Source organism: Sander lucioperca, chromosome 11 (genome assembly GCF_008315115.2).
Source record: "Sander lucioperca isolate FBNREF2018 chromosome 11, SLUC_FBN_1.2, whole genome shotgun sequence".
NCBI lineage: Eukaryota > Metazoa > Chordata > Actinopteri > Perciformes > Percidae > Sander > Sander lucioperca.
Genome location: NC_050183.1, coordinates 21,845,220 through 21,864,767, shown reverse-complemented (window position 1 = coordinate 21,864,767; position 19,548 = coordinate 21,845,220). Strand labels below are relative to the sequence as shown.

At 39.1% G+C, this 19,548-nt stretch overlaps 2 protein-coding genes across 27 annotated transcripts in view; one reads left to right on the top strand and one right to left on the bottom strand.

Moving 5' to 3' along the window:
- The window catches only part of dock7 (dedicator of cytokinesis 7), a 52,244-nt gene that overhangs the window by 7,369 nt on the left and 25,327 nt on the right, over nucleotides 1-19,548 (top strand). For 15 of the 26 annotated variants that reach the window (XM_031284019.2, XM_031284016.2, XM_031284010.2 and 12 more), the window contains exons 6-22: nucleotides 22-234; nucleotides 492-577; nucleotides 679-745; nucleotides 1,248-1,397; nucleotides 2,022-2,102; nucleotides 2,313-2,475; nucleotides 3,563-3,705; nucleotides 3,877-3,970; nucleotides 4,163-4,325; nucleotides 13,466-13,583; nucleotides 13,855-13,925; nucleotides 16,017-16,155; nucleotides 16,389-16,490; nucleotides 16,896-16,982; nucleotides 17,797-18,028; nucleotides 18,589-18,753; nucleotides 18,975-18,995. In XM_031284019.2, coding sequence (XP_031139879.1) covers nucleotides 22-234; nucleotides 492-577; nucleotides 679-745; nucleotides 1,248-1,397; nucleotides 2,022-2,102; nucleotides 2,313-2,475; nucleotides 3,563-3,705; nucleotides 3,877-3,970; nucleotides 4,163-4,325; nucleotides 13,466-13,583; nucleotides 13,855-13,925; nucleotides 16,017-16,155; nucleotides 16,389-16,490; nucleotides 16,896-16,982; nucleotides 17,797-18,028; nucleotides 18,589-18,753; nucleotides 18,975-18,995 — 2,095 coding nt within the window. The remainder of the gene's footprint in view (nucleotides 1-21; nucleotides 235-491; nucleotides 578-678; nucleotides 746-1,247; nucleotides 1,398-2,021; nucleotides 2,103-2,312; nucleotides 2,476-3,562; nucleotides 3,706-3,876; nucleotides 3,971-4,162; nucleotides 4,326-13,465; nucleotides 13,584-13,854; nucleotides 13,926-16,016; nucleotides 16,156-16,388; nucleotides 16,491-16,895; nucleotides 16,983-17,796; nucleotides 18,029-18,588; nucleotides 18,754-18,974; nucleotides 18,996-19,548) is intronic. The other 11 variants (XM_031284020.2, XM_031284017.2, XM_031284015.2 and 8 more) reach the window with 1 other exon arrangement.
- On the bottom strand, nucleotides 5,532-10,115 carry angptl3 (angiopoietin-like 3). The gene is made up of 7 exons (XM_031284024.2): nucleotides 9,471-10,115; nucleotides 9,046-9,156; nucleotides 8,769-8,880; nucleotides 8,511-8,624; nucleotides 8,084-8,176; nucleotides 6,940-7,212; nucleotides 5,532-6,806 (listed from the first exon to the last, which is right to left on the bottom strand). The coding sequence occupies exons 1-7, from the start codon at nucleotides 9,972-9,974 to the stop codon at nucleotides 6,622-6,624; spliced, it is 1,392 nt and encodes a 463-aa protein (XP_031139884.1). The 5' UTR covers nucleotides 9,975-10,115; the 3' UTR covers nucleotides 5,532-6,621.

Genomic DNA, 19,548 nt, shown 5'->3' with positions numbered 1-19,548 from the left:
TTTGTGTCGTTTGTCCCGTAGGACGACCTAAAGCGGCGGTCGATGTCTATAGATGACACCCCACGGGGCAGCTGGGCTTGCAGCATCTTTGACTTAAAGAACTCCCTCCCTGATGCCCTCCTCCCTCACCTCCTTGACCGTGCCCCCAATGAGGAGATTGACAGGCACAACGAAGAGCATCGCAAGGCCAACCGCCACCGCGAACTGTTTGCTCTGCACCCCGCCCTTGATGAGGTAGAGTGTACCCTTTTATCTTTGCTGGAACTTTCTTCTGCTAGTCAACATTACGTTTCACTGTACATTTTGTCATTTTTTGTTAATTTCTTGTGGGTTAACTCAATCTTTGTGTTTAAAACCAGTTTTCTTGGTAAAAAACAAAACAAAACGTTGCATCAATTAAGCGTTTTTCATCACAGCATCGACCGTCACAATCGTTTTGATAATTTTTTACAGATTTTGTTTTGTATGTGATCTTCTATGTAAATGTGTAGGAGGAACCCATTGAGCGCCACTGTGTGCCTGAAGTACCCAAAGAACACTTTGGCCAGAGGCTACTCGTCAAGTGCTTGTCCTTGAAGTAAGTGGTGGACAGCCTTTTTCAGGGGAAAAAAAGCCCTTTAGTGCTTTTATTTAACTGCTGCTTTCTGCTGACCCACTCCTTTTTCTCTCCCCTTGAAGGTTCGAGATCGAAATTGAACCGATATTTGCTAGTTTGGCCTTATACGATGTCAAGGAAAAGAAAAAGGTAAGCTGTTATGCTTTCCTCAGTGCCTCCTCAGCCCTGAATTGTTGGGTCACTTCCGCAAACCATTAAAATTGTTGGGAGGCCAAAACGAATTTGATACGTGGACTATAACATTTTATGTTGTGGCCCTGTTATGCTTGTAAGAATGCAGTTAAATCATACACTGGAACCATGTATCTATCTAAAGAAGTCTACCCACTGCTGGTTTCCTCCACTTCCCTTTACCTGACAAACACTAGAGGGTAGCAGTTGCCTAGATAAGTAGATCTCTCATATATATTGCTCTGAACAGGAGCTCCATTACTTTTACAAGTGGGTCATTTGTCACTGAAATGTTATCATGTTTAGTTTGTCAACCACCAGGAGCAAGAAATCAGGTTGCAGGAACACAGACATTCACTCAAAAATGATGATTGAATGCTAATTGTTGTCGTGCGGTTATATGATTACATTTATGTTATTGTTTTAATCATCCGTGTGTCTGTTTGGATGTGTCCTTCAGATATCGGAGAACTTTTTCTTCGACCTAAACTCCGAGCAGACAAAGGGGATGCTGCGTCCACACATTCAGACAGCAGCCATCTCCACGCTGGCACGCTCTGCCATATTCTCCATCACCTACCCCTCCCAGGATGTCTTCCTTGTCATCAAGGTCAGACCGTTATGATATCATTTCCCCTGTCTTGTCAAGTCTTGTTTTGCAAATACATAAATGAGTATTAATAACATATTTCACCGAATGTAAGACGACCCTGATTATAAGATGATCCAACACCTGTTTCTGGAAATGACTTTTTTAAGATACAAAACACTTTGAGACTAGTCTTGTTGGGAAACTTTCCCCAAGATAGTATCAGTCCAAGGAGAAGCGGTCCTTTAAAGCCTTTTCTCTTAAAGTGACAGCAACAGATGATTCAGTCTGTTGCTGTGTGACGCCAGGAGACGCTTTCTACACATTTCCACTTATCATTATTTCCATCCTAAAAAAACACACTATAAAAGGGCCGGAAGAAACTTGCTAGCCTAATAACATTAAGTTTACAAAAATCTCATAATGCAATACTCTCTGTAGGAACAGGTGTTACAGTGGTACTCTCAAGTAGTATTGAATAACTCCGCTTTTTCAAACGTAGAGGAAAGTGTCACCTTATATGTGAGCCAGTACCATAACTTAAATACGATTGGCTCATATTTGACGGTCAGTCTTTGTCCTGTATGATCACTTTGTTGCTGTGTGTGTGAGGATGGTGACTACAAGTGTGTGCTTTGTCCCCAGCTGGAAAAGGTACTCCAGCAAGGTGATATTGGAGAGTGTGCTGAGCCCTACATGGTTTTCAAAGAGTCAGATGCTGCCAAGGTATGATCAGTGTGAATTAGATGTTGAATGGCACATAAAACATTTTGAGGCTTGTCCCAGTTGTTATTATAATAATACTAATACAGATAATACGTATGTTGTCTTTTATCCATTATGGTAGCCACATGTTTAATATAGTTTACAAGCTGTTTTTCTTTGATATAAATTACAGATCTAACTAACTTAAGTAATCATGTATTTTTGTTGTAGAATAAAGAGAAGCTGGAGAAGCTTCGTGGCCAGTCAGAGCAGTTCTGCCAACGTCTTGGCCGCTACCGCATGCCTTTCGCCTGGACTGCCATCCACCTGATGAACATTGTGAACAGTGCTGGCAGTCTCGAGAGAGATACGGAGCTGGAGATGAGTCTCTCAGGTCTGACATTACCTTTTAATACAACCCTTTGGATTGTAACTGTAAGCATACAATATCTCCGTATCAAGTTTTTAACAGACAAAGTGTGGAGGCACAAAAAACCTTGGTTAATATTTGTATGCCTCTAGCCCCCCCAATGGCCTCAATGTCACATATACTGTAGTTATCAGGTGGCAGAGACTGTAACACAGACCTGGGAGTCACGCATGACGGTCATGGGCTTGTCAATACATTACAACACTGTAAAATCTTTATCTAAAAACAACTTTCCATCAGTAAATAGTAAGCAAGGGAAATTCAAACAGAGAGCTAAACATCCAAACAAAACATCAAGCCAAATTGATCCTGTGTTATTTTGAGTTTGACCTTGATGATTGTTTGTCTAACCTTTTAACCGTCTGGGGTCTGAGGGCATTTTCAGACACGTGATTTTGGCATGCTCTGATACTGTAAAGACCAATTTTTGGTATTCGGCACAAGCTCAGCAAGAATAATATCTAAGTAGAATGTATTTTATAATTATACTTTTTAACTTTTTTTTTTTTAAATAACTAGTAAACGAATAAGTTGTAGTAGTAGTTTTAGAGGTGTGCTGGAATTTGTAAAAAAAAAAAAAAACCATTACCTTACCCATTGTGATGATTTGTTTTGGGTCACTTGAGGTGATTCTGTTAAGTCTTAGGCATGTAACAAGCACAGACATATATATGTCAATTGTTTTGTGACCAAAAGTTGACAGTTGGAGGAGTAATGGCTCTTTTCATTGAATATGCAAAAGGAGTTGTTCTGTTCTAATTTACGTAATTTAAAAAAATTCGTAAAATATAAGGTTTCTGTCAATATTTTTATTACACTTGTATGAAAAAGACCTCGTGAAGCTATTAGTCTAAATACAGACAAATTTGTTCTAATCCTGTTGATGGAGCTCTGGACCCCAGAAGATAACCTCACATGGTATCTTTAATGCTTACTGTGGTGGCTGCCTTTTTAATGCTAGGCAGATCACAGAAATGTTTACGCTCTGTCACACATCTCGTAAAAGAAAAAAGCTGTCAATATAAAGAATTATTTTTTTCCCTGTATGTAGAGAGAAAAGGCTCATGGTCAGAACGGAGGAACTCGAGCATCATGGGAAGGCGTTCCCTGGAGAGGACCACCACTGGAGACGAGTCATGCAGTCTGACAGGCTTTAGACCTGCAACACTTACCATCACCAACTTCTTCAAACAGGTCTCCGCGACCACATATACTACACACACAAACACAAGTCTGAAATAATTTATATATATTTCACTTCTTGGGATGCACGCACACAAAGTAGGATATGTCCTCTAGCTTATCATACACTGTTCTGCTTTTTCCTTGTAATTCCTAAATTAAATATTTATCCATATATTTTAGGAGGGGGACAGACTGAGTGATGAGGACTTGTATAAGTTCCTAGCAGATATGAGAAGGCCTTCTTCAGTGCTGAGGAGACTCAGACCCATCACAGGTACAAACATGTAGATTGAGTCGTCTTTGATTTCTTTATCCCGTTAGAAGTTGTTAGCCCGATGCTCATCTCTAATTGGCGTTGTGAATTTTCTTGAACCACTTGTGTTTTAAAATAATATGTACTTTTTTCTCTTTACCTCCCTGTACGTTCACTCCCTTCCAATTCTGTCCTCTGTGACTGTCACCACAGCCCAGTTGAAGTTGGACATTTCTCCAGCTCCAGAGAATCCCCACTATTGCTTGACCCCTGACCTTCTACAGGTCAAACCTTACCCAGACAGCAGGGTACGTCCCACCAGGGAGATCCTGGAGTTCCCTGCCAGGGACGTCTATGTGCCAAACACCACATACAGGTAAAAATCATTCTGAGTGTGCAAAACTGAGCTTTTGTTTCTTATCTTTCAGTTTAGTCAACTTTGCCTGCAGAGTATTTTGATTTGTCAAGATAAAGCTTTCTTGCAATAGGTTGAATGAATCAGATAATCAATTTGAAATGTATTTAAACCAAGCCATTTCATGCCTGTCATTCAGGCACAGCTCTGTTGGCTTATGTGTTGATTAACTGTCTGTACAAATATTGAATTTCAATAGTAATTCTCTTACTTAACTGCTTTTTTAGGAGATATTTACTTATCCAAGGACTACAAGCGGGATATATATTTTTTTGGAGAGTTATATTGATTGCCTTGTTATAGGTAATATATAGGTAAAAATAGGCAAAATGCCACATGCTCCATGAGCCGGATGCAAACTCACTTCAGTGATAATTTAGTCAGTGAAGGACAACCACCTCAATCAAAGCCTTTATCTTCCACCTGCAGAAATCAGTACACATCAATTCAAACTACTGTATGCACAGTAATGACTGACACTGTCTCGTTAATGTTTACCTCATGTTACATGCCAGTGTACTGCGTACATATTCCATCTGAGCAAGTGCTATTTCTGTCAAGGTCACTTTTTACCAGACGTCACTATCACAGGCCTTGTTTGTCTGCAGATAACCAGGTGCCTTCCTACTGTAGATTACCTAATGCCTGACCTAATTGAGAGTCAGCAGAACTGAGTGAAGGGATATCATGATGTTATTTTGAATGTTCTTTTTTTAATCATTAAGTACGCCTTATTGTTATGTATACATTCCTAGTATACGTATACAGTGTATGTCAACTATACTGTATGAGGTCATTGAACCTGAACAGTGCTACTAGGTTTCTAAACTTCATCAGACAACCCTGTTTTCATAAGCTGTAAACAGGAGGATACATGCCCTGAGCTGCAAAACTTAACACATTGTATACTTTGAACTACCACATATAATTACTGTATATTTGCAGATTATAGCAATAGCATTCAAATGGAAGCATCCACATTTTGAATTAATATATTGTTTTAGCGATCATTTTAAATTTGTGAATGAGTATACTTTCTTACTGACTGATGGTCGTACTTCATCTTACATGTAATACTAGGGTTCAAAGCCATTTCTTGGCTTTTGTTTTTTTCACTCTAAACTTGTATTTGGTTCAAGTTATAGATCAACACTATAAAACATGTAGTCATGTTAGATAGTCATTTAGTCAAGATTTTTATTCTGTCTTTATAAATATGATTTGTAAGAGCACATCACTACTTGTCATGGTGACGTGTTAGCATGAGGCACATTTACAATACAGTTAGTTATGTTGTAATATTGGACAGGAGTCAATATGACTCAATAACATAGGACATATGTTTTTCTAACAATACCAGCATAGATCATATAATAGCATGAACATGGTTTAAATATTTTACAGAGTAAAAAAACATAGAACAAACAAAGGGAAAAACCTCATCATTATGCTGCCAAAGCTTTGTATCTTCAATTTTTGTACTGTGTTTGACTGCTGATATTGCCCCCCACTGTAGATAGTTTTTCATGAAACTAGGGATAAAGCTGTGTAAAATGCCAGGACACCATTGATAAGACCTTCATTGGCAACAATTTACCATTATGGACACGTTTTGAGATGTTGGAGATGCAGTGTTTCTCTTGAACATTGACTTATATAATATGCATGCCTTATTAATAACCTGTTAGTATTTGTGACCCCTGGAAAACTTGCAACAGTTTCACATCACAAAGATAATATACATTTTAAATATATAGAATATATAGAAGCTGTCAAATACATTTAAGTTCACTGAACAGATAGCCAAGCAATCTCAGTTTTTAGAATTGCTTCGAAATCTCTGCTTATAGTCTTCTTTCTAACTGCAGTACTGTGGCATTTTGCAGCCAGCACTGAATCGGGTTGCTGATGTGGATCAATAAATGTCTATTTTGCAAGTGAAGCAAATGGAGATGTTGCATAATTACAAGTCTACTGTCCTTGCCGGATCACACCCAATAGGTTAATGGCCTGCGTGGTATGGTTGCATCATTGCGACAGTTTAACATTTTCTGACTAGTGACTTTTTTGACCTATTATCTGTTGGTCAGCACCAGCCTCTGGCAAGCGCTGGTAGGAAGCAATCAGCTTAATGGTGCAGATAAAATAAGAATTTGTCTGTGTAACTTCACTTTGCACTTCTATAGAACTTTCTGGCTGAGCATTAGTTTGTGAAAAATGCCAGTAGTGTTGTAAGAAAATGTATGACTTGTGTGCTTCAGTTGAAGCTTTCAGCAGTCAGAGCTGGTCGTACTGTTATCTTGGTCATCTTGAGGGAATACGAGGGCCCTGTGCCAGGCTTCCAATGAATGCCCTTCCTTCTCATAGAGCGTCCTTTTGCCCTCGACCACAAATACCTTCCATTGAGGTTGTTCTCTCCGCAAGCATTGAACCACCAACCACCTGCCAAAGGGTCAGGACAACATACATAAGTTATAAAAAAAACAGAATTTGGTCTTAACAAAATTACTTTGTTCTATACGTGTTTTTAAACTACTAAAAAAACATTGCTGAATCAGCTTGTAAAACTGTTTACCTGTGTAACTGCGAGCACAGTTGGAATTTCGGTGGTTGTCATCATTTCTGTCTTTTACGGAGAATCTCATGCCAGTGCTGTTGGCCATGGCATCAGGCAGGTCACCAGAGAAGTGGCTGATATGAATGGTGTAGCCCTTGGAGGGACCCTCCAGTGAGAAGCTATACTCAGCCCAGTGCTTCACCGCCTTCCAGTCCTCCACATCAATACGCAGGATGTAAACTCCCTGCCGTGTAAGGCTCTGGATCTTCTTCAAGCCCAACCAGAAGTCTTCTGTATAACACATCAGTTTTTTTTCTTGTTAGCATATCTCTTTTGTGAAAAATACATTTTTGTCAGTTTGCAGAAAATCTCCAAAGGTTATAGATTTATTTGTATGGAAATATTGTTTGTAGGATAAGTAAGAAATGATAACTGATAGTGTCTGTTTCTTTTGTACCATCCACAGAAGTTTACAATTGATTTCAAATAGGAAATTCCCGGGGTCCACCGTTTTTCTAGTATTGATAGTTTCTCTCACACAACTTTTTCTATCCAGTTATTTATCCGTTTTTTTTTTTTTTAACCCCTGTAAGACACTTTCCTTTGGTCTGCGGTGGATTGCTACACTAAACTGTAAGGAATAATCATTAGGTAGGTAGGTAGTAGCAACTAAAATGCATGGCTGCAGAAGCCATTACTTTGAAATGTGGAATGACTGCTGTATCTGAAAAGCTGCCAAAAACTTGCTGTGTAATCATACATTACAGGAAGTCACTTTGTCAGTTCAGGGCTGATTTGCAACAATTACAATTTCCTATGACCAGGCCAACAGGGGAAATGTTCCCCCCTCACCAAAAAGTATGTGCAAGTTAAGGTGGTTAAATGTTCCAGTGCTGTAGCGCTATTTTAGATGCTTTTATTTTGTGATGATAATAATATTTCTTTTAACTTTACATCTACACCAAAGTAGACTCAGATTCCCAATAGGTACTTTTTGAACTACGTATTTAACTTTACATTTATACACAATATCTCCTTAAACGGTGATTAACTAATTTGTATGTATTACAAGAAAGGAAAAGGTCTAAATCAAAATGTGTATAGTTTTGGCAAAATGTTAAAAGTGGCATATTTTGAATGGACAGAGTTAAAATATACTCACTTTCCAGATCTCCAAAGCCTTTCTCATACTTGTCCCATGTCTGGTCAAAATCCGAATCATCGACCCTGCGTTGGATGACAGTTGAACCTCCATCTATAGAAAGGATTACACAATACATTTCAAGTGACGTTGCCGTTGGAAAAACCACACAAAAGTTTACACAAGGATCAGGAAGCCTCCTTATCATAGACAACGTGAATGGGATAGTAAAAGGGCAGACATCCCATTGTCTGCCCTTTTGGATAACCTATTCCTATGGCTATCTAGCTTGATAACCTATTGTTTGTTGTTCCTTGCTTGTTGATTAGAATCATGCATAAATGCCAATACTTCATTTTATATATTGTATTAATGTAAGTGCTTCAGAATACAGAAACAGTATTTTGATGCTCTCACTTAGAGCTTAGATTGCTGTAGTCTCACCCACCTGAACTCATTTCACAGTAAACGTTGAATGGCTCAGATTGGTTTGGCTTGATAACATAGATTCCACTGTTTGCCTCTCCTTTGTTAAACAACTCACTGCAATCCACGGGGAGGTCTGAAACACAATTAAGAAAATCAAAATGAATGCATCCGCATTTTCCCAAACCTTTGTATTCTCCTTTATTTTAAGACATCTCATATTTATGTCAACATTTTATAATAACCTATAATACTTTTAAAATAATTAAAATAATTTTACCATTCACGTCCAGGTCAGTTGTGTTTCCTGTCAGATATTCAAACATATCAGGAGCTGCAGGGTCTGAACCCATTGGCTTATCGACTGTATCTTGAAAGCTGTCATAGTTTAGCTGCAAGAGAATGGAAATTAATCTGCGGTGTTAAATTATGTTGTCAGCCCCTGAAAAAGCAAAGTTTCCCCTTCCCATATATTAATATTCCATTCCCACATAAAGCAGAATTTACATACATAGCTCTAAGTACCAAACTAGGTAATCACAGATAACAGGTATTACCTTGTCCTCCAGGTTTTTAATCTTGGATTTCTGGTTGTCAAGCTGATCATGCTGCTCCTGCACAGCTTTCAGCAGATTGATGATTGTTTTTTCTTGAGATTCAATCACTTCCTGAAAATACCATAATAAAAACATTAGTTGTCCATACAACATGTGTTGTATTTTACAGTGTTTTAAAGAGCACCTGTTGAGTCACATTAATCGTACAAACTGAAAACTACAGGTTGAATTTACGTTTGTCTTCAGTATTTCTTTTCTTAAATTAGTATAATTGCTAATTTTATCAGTAGCAAAATGGAAACCGAAATACATCTAGTGCACTTTTGGTGCACTTTTCACTTCTATTGATGTGCATATACAGTAGTATCCACTAACTGATGCAAACTTGAAAAGGAACTCAAAGGAATTGCTTCAGCGCTGCTTACCTTGAGCGTTGTAATTTCGTTAAGCTGATCAGCTGGGATAATGCTCTGCGACAGTCCCTTCAGTCGCTCCTCGAGGTTCCCCACTTTGCTCTGCAGCTGTGTACGCTCCTGAAGGATGCCGTTGATCTTAGAGTTGATTTCCAGCGACAGATTCCTGATCTCCTCATTGTTGGCCTTCAAGAAATTGGTGGTCTTCTTCAACTCCTCCTCTTCCTCCTTGATCTCAGATGTGACCACCGAGAGCTGGTAGAAAGAGCGGTCGAAAATGTTCAACTTTTGGAAGATGTCGTTGATCTGGCCCTTGGTCTTGTGGACAAACTCCCGTAAACTCTGGCCTAGTTGAAGGAGGCCGTTTGCGAGTAGACGAACATCATCCAGCATGGCAAAGCGAGACTTTGCCTCGGTTGGGCTTGGTGCTGTGGTAAGGGCCTGGGAGGGCAGAGTGGGGTACTCTTCTCTACCTGAGGAACTAGCTAGCAGCAGCAACAGGCAAAACAGCTTCATTGTGACTTTCTTGTCCAATCCTGGATTGTGGAATATTTTCTAACAGTGTTGCACTGCTCTTGGTTGCCTCTACTTTGTACCTCTTTTCTCTCCCTCAGCCTATAACCTAGACTTCCTTGCGGTTTAAATGATGTGAGAGCAGCAGGCTGCCCTGTGTTATATACTGCCCTCTCAGTAGAGGAGGGGGGGGGATTAGCTGATCATTAAACCCTACTACAGTATGTTTTAGCTCTGTAACCCCACCTCCTCCCAAATCCCCCTCGAGCCCTCCCTCTCCCAAACAAACAAATCACAGCAGTGAGCAAATGACATATGCACCCCACCCCCCCTTCACTACTACCCATTTAACCACAATCCCCTCTCCATACCACACCCTAACCCGTTCGCCATCTGTGGTGCAGAGCTTTAGCTGATCAGCAGAAAGCCAACAATAGCCATCACAGGGTTTTGATGGATTGTCAGTCTGATCAATCTCAAACCTTATAACCCTGCACACACTTTGCCCTGATTGATAATGCTGTGTGTAATTAATGCTCTTGGGTTTGATTTAGCATCGTGCTGAATCAGCCCAGCATCAGGCGCTCTCTCTCCCCCTCCTTCTTCTCTCTTTGTGTGGAGAGGGGAGTGAGCCTGTCATCAGCGCCAGGGTTGAGCTTCTGGGCATGAATGATGTTGGAGAGTTTGGACAGTGTGTACTCATCATCTTGGTTTTATTGCTTAGCCTTGTCATTTTTTTTTCAAGTCTGTCATGCCTGTGTGATAATTTTTAATGACGTGAGATGGGGAATATATAGTTCACGGATTAGCTTGCGGATTTTAAAGGATCTTTCCGTTGCTCTCAGTACTGTCGTAAAAACAAATCCTTATGGTAAATTCTTAGTAAGTTCTTTAATGCAGACCTACAATGTTGGTGAAATATGTCCACCTTCAGTCAGACAGGGAGGAGGACGTAATCAGCGAAATGACTTGGTGTGCTATTTAATTGGAATATAAATATTTATACTTTTGGCACGCCATGATGCGTGGTTCCAAACATTTAAAGTAAGCTGTTATGTTGTGTGAAAAAGGCCTTCAAGACAGAATAATTGCCATGTCATGCAGACATTGCATTTTTTGGCTAATCAAAGCTCAAACTTGGTTCTCGGTCATGCAGGCATGTATACATTGAGAATGTCTTTTTTTTATATAGTTTTACTGTTTATTATTAAGTATCTTTTCATTAGTCAGCTGGTTAGTCCTCTATGGAAAAGGAAAATATTGTTACATTATAAGGAAAAAAGTACATTCGCTTAAATGGAAACATTGTGACACTTAGGCTGTTACAATGCACTTAAAAATACCACACAGTCATCTTAATGAGCTTTCTCTAGTAATTTGCGGTTATAAGGATGGATTACCTCAGTTCTCAGTAATGAGGGACTGCTACTTTTTTCATATGGACAGAGCAGAACGAAAGGGTCCTATGAAAAAGAAAAATTTGGCCACAGACTGAGTGAATGTGCCATGAATTTGCTTGATCAGCATAAAGCTGGTAATGATATTCAGTATCCGTCATGCCAGCAGCACAGTGGTCAGCATTGTGGCTTAGCAGCAAGGGGGTTAAGGGTTTGAACCTGATATAGCCTGCTTTCTCCCTGGCGCTGGCATGTTCTGACCAAGTTTGAATTTGCAATTGAATTTTCACTCGATAAATCAGCATTGAACCACCTCAGCAGTCAGTTTAGATAACGAGATGCCCTCTGTCCGCTGGTATGTTTGTTTTGTGGAAGTGTTAGTTTTGTGACTTCTAATTTCAGTCTAACTTTTAATTGTCCATACTGCTGGATTAGTTGCTATAATGATTCTTACCATGCATACTCTCAGTTATCCCTGAGATATTGCTGTGGTACCTTTTTACAATTGTAATTCCATGCATTGATCACCTCTTATGTTGACCTCTGGGTCAGAGGGCCTCTCTGATAACATGTTGTGAGTCAGTCCTTTGTTCTATGGTTGGACAGTGTGGATACCTTCATCCAGCGGCACCGCCCCATCCTTTGTTAAACCTAGGGTGAAAATAAAAGTCACGTTCACTCACTATTGTAGCACCTAATTGGCATCTGTCTGTTTATATTTAGTTGCGCTTTAGCAGATCTTTAACATCTTGACCAGCTTTTCACAGATTTTTGTACTTTAAGGAGACAGACACTTGGGTTGACTAAGAAGAGTTAAATTAAACTAAATTTAGGGATAATCTAAGGTTTGTTGATCTAAGATTATTTTCAATTCTCAATTAAAAAAAATGGTTTTGTTTTAAACTATTTAACCTAAATTGGGCTTGTTTAAAATTCTTGTTTTTTTTAACCATATTGATTTAAAAGAATATGTGTAAAATCAGTGTGAAATGGTGACAGGGTTGCCTATAAAGAGTTGCCTAGAGAGTGACTTTGTTACATATACTACTGGTGAGAAACTTATTCGGATATATGTATAGAGTCCACAAACAATGACTTTGCCCCCTTATGTAGCCTCTGGTCTCAAAAGGGGGAAGGTGAGTAGCCGTCATCGTACAGTTGGGAGTGTATTGGGAGACCTATAGAGTTTGCAATGCAGAGTTTGCTTTTACAGTATTCATGATTACTTATTAACCACAGTTGAATCTGATGAGGTATACTGACCAATCAGTGACTCTTCGTCCTGTGCTTTTATGGGGATTACAGATTTTAAACAGCAAAGTCCTCTTGGGGTCTATTTCAGTTCAAGTTCAACAACCCACTTTAAAGCTGCCATTGTTATTGGTAGGACATAGATTTAGGGTAACAGAACCAGGGAATGATTCTAATAATAAGACAGACGAGATTCCCACGCTTCCTTGTCAGATGTGGTTCCAGCTGTGGTCTCTGCAGAGCCGTCCCCCACGGACTTGACTACGTCATTGCGGTTTTTTCAGCTGATCCCGGGTTACTTTGCACTTCCTATTGTAGGACCTCCTCCCACTTCACATCAGTTTAGTAACCAGTGTTTTTGACAGTATAGTACCATTACTTTTGCTGACAATAATGACAACAATGATCAGAACTGTAAAATTCCCCAACCACTTTCTGTATTTTATTCCAAAATGTATTTGAAACAATTTCTTACAACAAGTTCATATGTTTTAGCTGTCAAGTTGTGAAGCAGAATCAACCAAGGCCCACCATACAATTAATGCCCGCAGAAGATTGCTGTTATATTATGTAATTTGAATTGTTTACATGATGGTTACTTTCTTGATGATCTCTCAACCTCTAGAGCTGTCAAGCTAATGCTATTTGCCATCATATGTTTTACATACTATAAAATTAATGTTGTACGTTGAAATTATGATGGTTTACTTCAGATGCCTTTTTTGTGGATGTTAACCATTAACTCAAACGTTTTATAGATTGACATAATTCTTTGCAGTTAATTAAATGACATAATTTATTTTGTGTCTTGTTTTCTTTGTGTCCGTGTGCATGTCTGTCTTTTAGGAATCTGCTGTATGTGAACCCTCAAAGTCTTAACTTTGCCAACCGCCAAGGCTCTGCCCGCAACATCACAGTCAAAGTGCAATTTATGAATGGAGAGGATCCAAACAATGCAATGCCGGTACGCCATGATGAGAAGATGAAAGAAAACAGTTATTGTTTTTGAATTTATCTTAGTCTAGTCAGTCATCTTAGTTGTATGTGTTGCTGTGTTGACAGCTAAGGACTTTTGCCATTTGATGGTAAAGTGTGGTTGTATGGCAAAGCTGTGCAATGTAACATCACTGCATTATTCTACAGCTGTGTGCATACTACCAAATATGCTATGGCTATAATTCATTGTAACATGGCTTCATAACCATCTGAATGTCAGTATTTTTCTAATCCCCTAGGTGATATTTGGGAAGTCCAGCTGTGCAGATTTTGCTAAAGAAGCCTATACCGCTGTGGTGTACCATAACAGGTAGGTTCTTTGTCTTTATAATATTCTCTAAAGAGTGCTGTAGGGAACATGTGATTGGAATGGTGATGAAACGTAGCTAAAAATAATCTAAATATACCAACATTTTGACCTAAATAATATAAATAGCAATACCATGCTTCCATTCGGTCCAGTAGTATCCTTCTTTAATTTTACATCACCGAACAATCTACGATTACACCTCCATTACTCTACCAACCTTTATTGGTGTTCATTAAAGAATAGCTGAAGTCAACCTTCTGGATATTGTCAAGTGGTGTCCTTGGCACTTGTTTCGTTCGATATGAAGGCCCTTCTGTGACCTTTTTACGCAGTTTTGTTCATTTCCAGCTCTAAGGCAATCCTAGTGGGTTTGTTAATGGGCCTGCTGTAGTTGGGGGTTGTTTTGTTTCTCGGCATTGGGCTGCAATGTGGGAGTAAAAGAATTATGTCGAAGTAAGTTATGATGCGTTAAGTAATTTCTTTCTTTTTAGATCACTTGACTTCCAATATGAACCCCTGCTCTATTGAGACACAGATTCCCAGGTTATAAATGGGCTCAGCTGGAAATAGAATATTCAGAGATTTCAATTGATTTGCATATTTGTACATGCATGGATGAAAATGTACTAAAAAAGTTTGTAAAACTTTCTAGCCAGGCTCTTAAAGCATGAAACAAACCATTCTCAATAGTTTGTAGAACAAGTCATGTATAAAAGTCCTCGTGAAAGCAATGGTAGAACCCTATAGATATTTATGATTGACTTATTCCCCATTTAAAACATGTTTTTGGAGTGCACATCTGTATCGAGAAGGCATTGGCTACAGAGCAGGCAATCAGTAGAGAAAAGCAGGTGCACTGTCGTAGCCATGATACAAAAAAAGAGAGTTTTAATGGGTAACAACTTTACTGGTACCCATTAGCAGAAGCTTTGTCTAAAGTGAGCCATTGTTTTGGTTATATTGTGTGTTCAGGCTATGGGAAATCCATTAGGGGTGTGCAAAAAATCGATTTACATTCGTATCGCGATTCAACCTCTACCGATTCAAAATCAATTCATAGAATTCCAAAAATCGATTCATATTTTGTATTTATTTTGTATTTTTTTCTAATGGCGTGTATACTATTGTCCTGAAATGAGTTTAGCTCGCCATTCCCATAGATGGCACTGTGTTGAATTCACACTGACGCCTGGGCACTTGTTATAATCAAAAGAAAAACGAGTGCAGCAGAAGTAGTTCAGTAAGCGCAAACATTTGCAAACCTCACAGAAAGAATTATTCAACCTGCTCCATCCTCATTGAAGACGAGAGTTTGGGCACATTTCGGCTTTTATAACCTCGAGGGGAAGAAGGAACTTGATAGGAATCATGCTATATGCAGGCTTTGCAAAGCGAAAGTTAAGTATTTTGGAAACGCCACAAACTTGAGAACTCACATGGTACGCCATCACCCAGAGATTAACATTAAAGATGTGGACGAACAACAACCTAAAGTACCTAACATGCCAGTCAATCAACGCACTCTCTTTCAATGCTCTAAACTCCCACCCAACTCTGAACGAAAAGCTCTTTTTATTTTATTTTATACTTGAATTAAATGTATTTGAAAGCTGGCCAAAGCTTGGCAATTTGCAGTTTTTAGTTGCAAAAGTTTTTATTTTTGTATAAAGACATATAAAGAAATATCAAACTACATTTAATTTGTTGTGTTTCTTTTCTTTTAAATTGTATGACTACTGCAATCACATGGGAAAAGTAACTACATTTACATACTGTGAATTGTTTTTTAAAATGAGAATCGTTTTTGAATCGAATCTTGAGCCTAAAAATCAATATCGAATCGTGACATTTTCTGAATCGTGCACTCCTAAAATCCATAGTCGTTGTGGATATATTTAGAACTATAAGGTTTAAGTAGAATGCTATTAAGATGGCATCCTGACCCTTATGACTAAACCTTTCTATGTAGTTCTGAAGCAAATATATTATGGGTAGTTGTCTTTCCTAATCTATCAATTTATTAAATCTAAAGCAGCTTGCAACATTGTTGTTAAATAGCTTTGTATTATTGTTACTTATTGCTATCAATAGATCCCCTGACTTTCATGATGAGGTCAAGATCAAGCTGCCTGCCTCCTTGTCGGACCACCACCATATTCTCTTCACCTTTTACCATGTCAGCTGCCAGCAGAAGCAGAACACACCACTGGAGACCCCTGTGGGATACACGGTAGGTAACAGTCACTGGCACAGCTACAATCACCACATAGGCTGTTACCGCGGTTGTAGGGAATGGCTGTTTGCACTCTCACTATTGCAATGTTCTTGCCGGCAAAGGTTTAAACTTAGACATGCTCATTCACAAGTGCACACACTAACCGGTCAATTTAGAATGTGTACTAAATGAAAAATGTTTTTTTGTCTTGTGTTTTCTTTCAATTTATGTTTTCTCCCTCTCTGTAGTGGATCCCCATGCTGCAGAATGGGCGTCTGCGAACGGGACATTTCTGTCTGCCCGTGTCTCTGGAAAAACCACCACAATCCTACTCTGTTCTCTCACCAGATGTAAGACACCGTTTTTTTAAGAATGCAATTGTTTTACAGTATAAATATGAAACAAGTATGAATTTAATACAGACGTATTTATAAAGAGCAGCTGTAATATTTGTTTTCCCTCCAAGTTTGTAGTTTTTGCTTTACAAGATGTTTACAGTAATGTCCTATGAATGCAGCATGATGTCAGGGAGTCCCGCAGTACCCTAATGTTTATATATAAAAAGGGAACATCATCAACACTTGCTCACCTCTTTGTTTAACTTTGGGGTGAGAAGGAAAGGTTTCGGAAAAGCCTTTAAACCTTTTTGATTAAAGAAAAACCCAGCCTTCTACGCACAGTGACCAAATGTTCATTTCCACTGCTTGTAAAATGTTCATTTCGCCAATGCAGCACATATTTACTGTGTACTTTAGGTTCCTCTCCCAGGGATGAAGTGGGTGGACAACCATCGAGGAGTATTCAATGTGGAAGTGGTATCTGTTTCAACCATTCACACACAGGTAACAGTACTGTATACAAAAGTTTTACTGACACTGTTTTTGGGGAGTTGGGGATCAACCTTCATCCCCTCTCATCCTCCTTACTCTTACACTTCTCCCCTGTTGTTATACATTTGAGCAGAGAGAACATACTGCTGGAAAATTAAAACCTTATGACTAAAATAACCTGCTTTGCAGGAATGAAGAAGCATAGTTTTAATGTAGTAGTATCAGTTGCTGTAGAACCATTTTCATAAGCATTACACTGGTTATCATTTAAAATTTCAATAAACAGGAACAGTGTTTTCACATTTAGACTGTAACTTCTCCACAGCACCAGTTTGTTAGTGGGTGAAGCTTGCCTGGGCAGTAATTTACTGAGGTCTACTCCATCTCTGTGTCGGCTGGGATGTGGGGGGGCTTGACTGTGGTCCCTAGGAACCTAACTGAGACTAATGTGCTCATAAATCACTGCTCCTGGCGAGGATTAGACTTGCTGGATCTTACTGTGTTCTTGTAGTAACGTTTGTTGTTTTCGGTTTCCTCTTGGTGAGCCAACTTACAGACGAGTAGATCCAAGCTTACTTTTGTTTGTCGACTTTCTTCCCCCGTTCTTCTCCTTGCCTTTCTCTGCCTTTACACTATTATGGTGTTTTTATTCTAAGCTTCTTCTTTTTGCTTTCTTTACTCTCCATCCATCTTTATCATCTCTCTCTTCTTCTCTTCTGTTCCTTTACCCTCTGTGTCTTTCTATATCGCCTTGAATGCATTTGCTTTGCCAACACATTTCTCACTCTCTCCTCTCCTTTATACCCCTACCACTCTCCCTCTCCAGGACCAGTACCTGGATAAGTTCTTTGCCTTGGTACACGCCCTGGACGAGCACATGTTCCCAGTCAGGATAGGAGACATGCGCATCATGGAGAACAACCTGGAGGCCGAGCTGAAGTCCAGCATTGCGGCGCTCAACTCTTCCCAGCTGGAGCCAGTGGTTCGATTCCTTCACCTTCTACTTGACAAGTTGGTGTTGCTTGTAGTGCGACCGCCAGTCATTGCTGGGCAGATAGGTATGATATTGTTTTACACTTAACTAAAAGCATGAGATCACACAGTGATTTAGGAACAGCTTGGAGGTGATGGTAAATCTGCCAAGTACAATTAGGTATCAGTTGTCCCACTTCAAGCTGTAGATTTTGATTTTCTTTACAGAGATAATAGATATAAGTTAAGGTTAAACAATTTCCTAAATTTGGTCATGGCAACAGGGATTCTTGCTACATAGTAGCACCCCGTATCAAGCTCAGATTTATCACTGCTGCATCTGCAGTTACAATAAACTGTGTCTAACATATAGTATTATGTTTTTACATAGAATTTGAATACATGCAAACGTCATGGTTACTCTTAAAAAAAAAAAAAAACCTTTCCTGATGTAAACTTTACATTTTAAAGGACCATTCCCACATCTTCTAAGACAGCCATCTGAATAATTACAATAATTACACCTCCAAAAATATTTGTAAAAACAATATTTAGGAGACATAAAAAAAGGTCTAAATATTTAGGCTGAGAAATGTCTTGCTGTGTGATAATCTGATCTCATGTGAGTCATCCTGTGTGTGTTCAGTGAACCTGGGCCAGGCGTCCTTCGAGGTCATGGCATCCATAGTGAACCGGCTTCATAAGTACTTGGACACCAGCCAGGACATGCATGGCCGCAACGGCCTGCTGTCCTCTTACATCCACTACGTCTTCCGCTTGCCCAGCACTGACCCCAACTCACCCTCTCCAGGTATTTTACTGCCAATTCAGTTAACCACATCACATTTTTCTTTATTCTATACCTGTTTTTCTGTTTTCTCCTTTTAAGTTAACCTCATCTAACCCCCAACTCACCTTCATTGGGTGTCTAATTATCAAAACTACCTGCCATAATTTTTCTTCTTTTATTTCTTTTTTTTCTTATTTTTTTTCCCTCTCACATCCATTTTGTCTTCTGCCTGTTCAACACAGACCCCAACTCATCTTTAACAGGTAGATATGGCCCACCACTTTTTTTTATCTTAATTTGTATTTAATTATTCTTCCCTCTAAATGTAAAAGTACATTCATTTCTTCAAGTAATATTCCATTTTGGTTGAGCACTTTACGTGTGGTACATGATTTTCTGCAATCAGTCCCATATTAGCTAACTAACCATCCCCTACAAGACACATTAGAGAATAGAAGAGAATACACTTTGTCCCCGAGGGGAAATTTGTCTTGGACACAGTGCTACAATCTGTTGCTTCACAACATAAACATGTAACAGAAAAAACATTCTAAAATCAACATAAACATAAGATCAACAAAGCGTCTAGGACACAAAATGACAGCACAGACAACACAACATCCTAAGAATTAACTGTAATAATGAAAGTGCGAAGTGCAAAAAGTGCTGTGTATTTATTGCACCCCTGCTCTGCTGTGCTAAGATTTACTTTTGGAGTTCAGCAGCTTGATGGACGTTGGGATAAACGATAACTTTAGTCTAGTTGTTTTACATCTCGGCACACAGAATGTTATTCCTGATGGCAAGTTCATATTT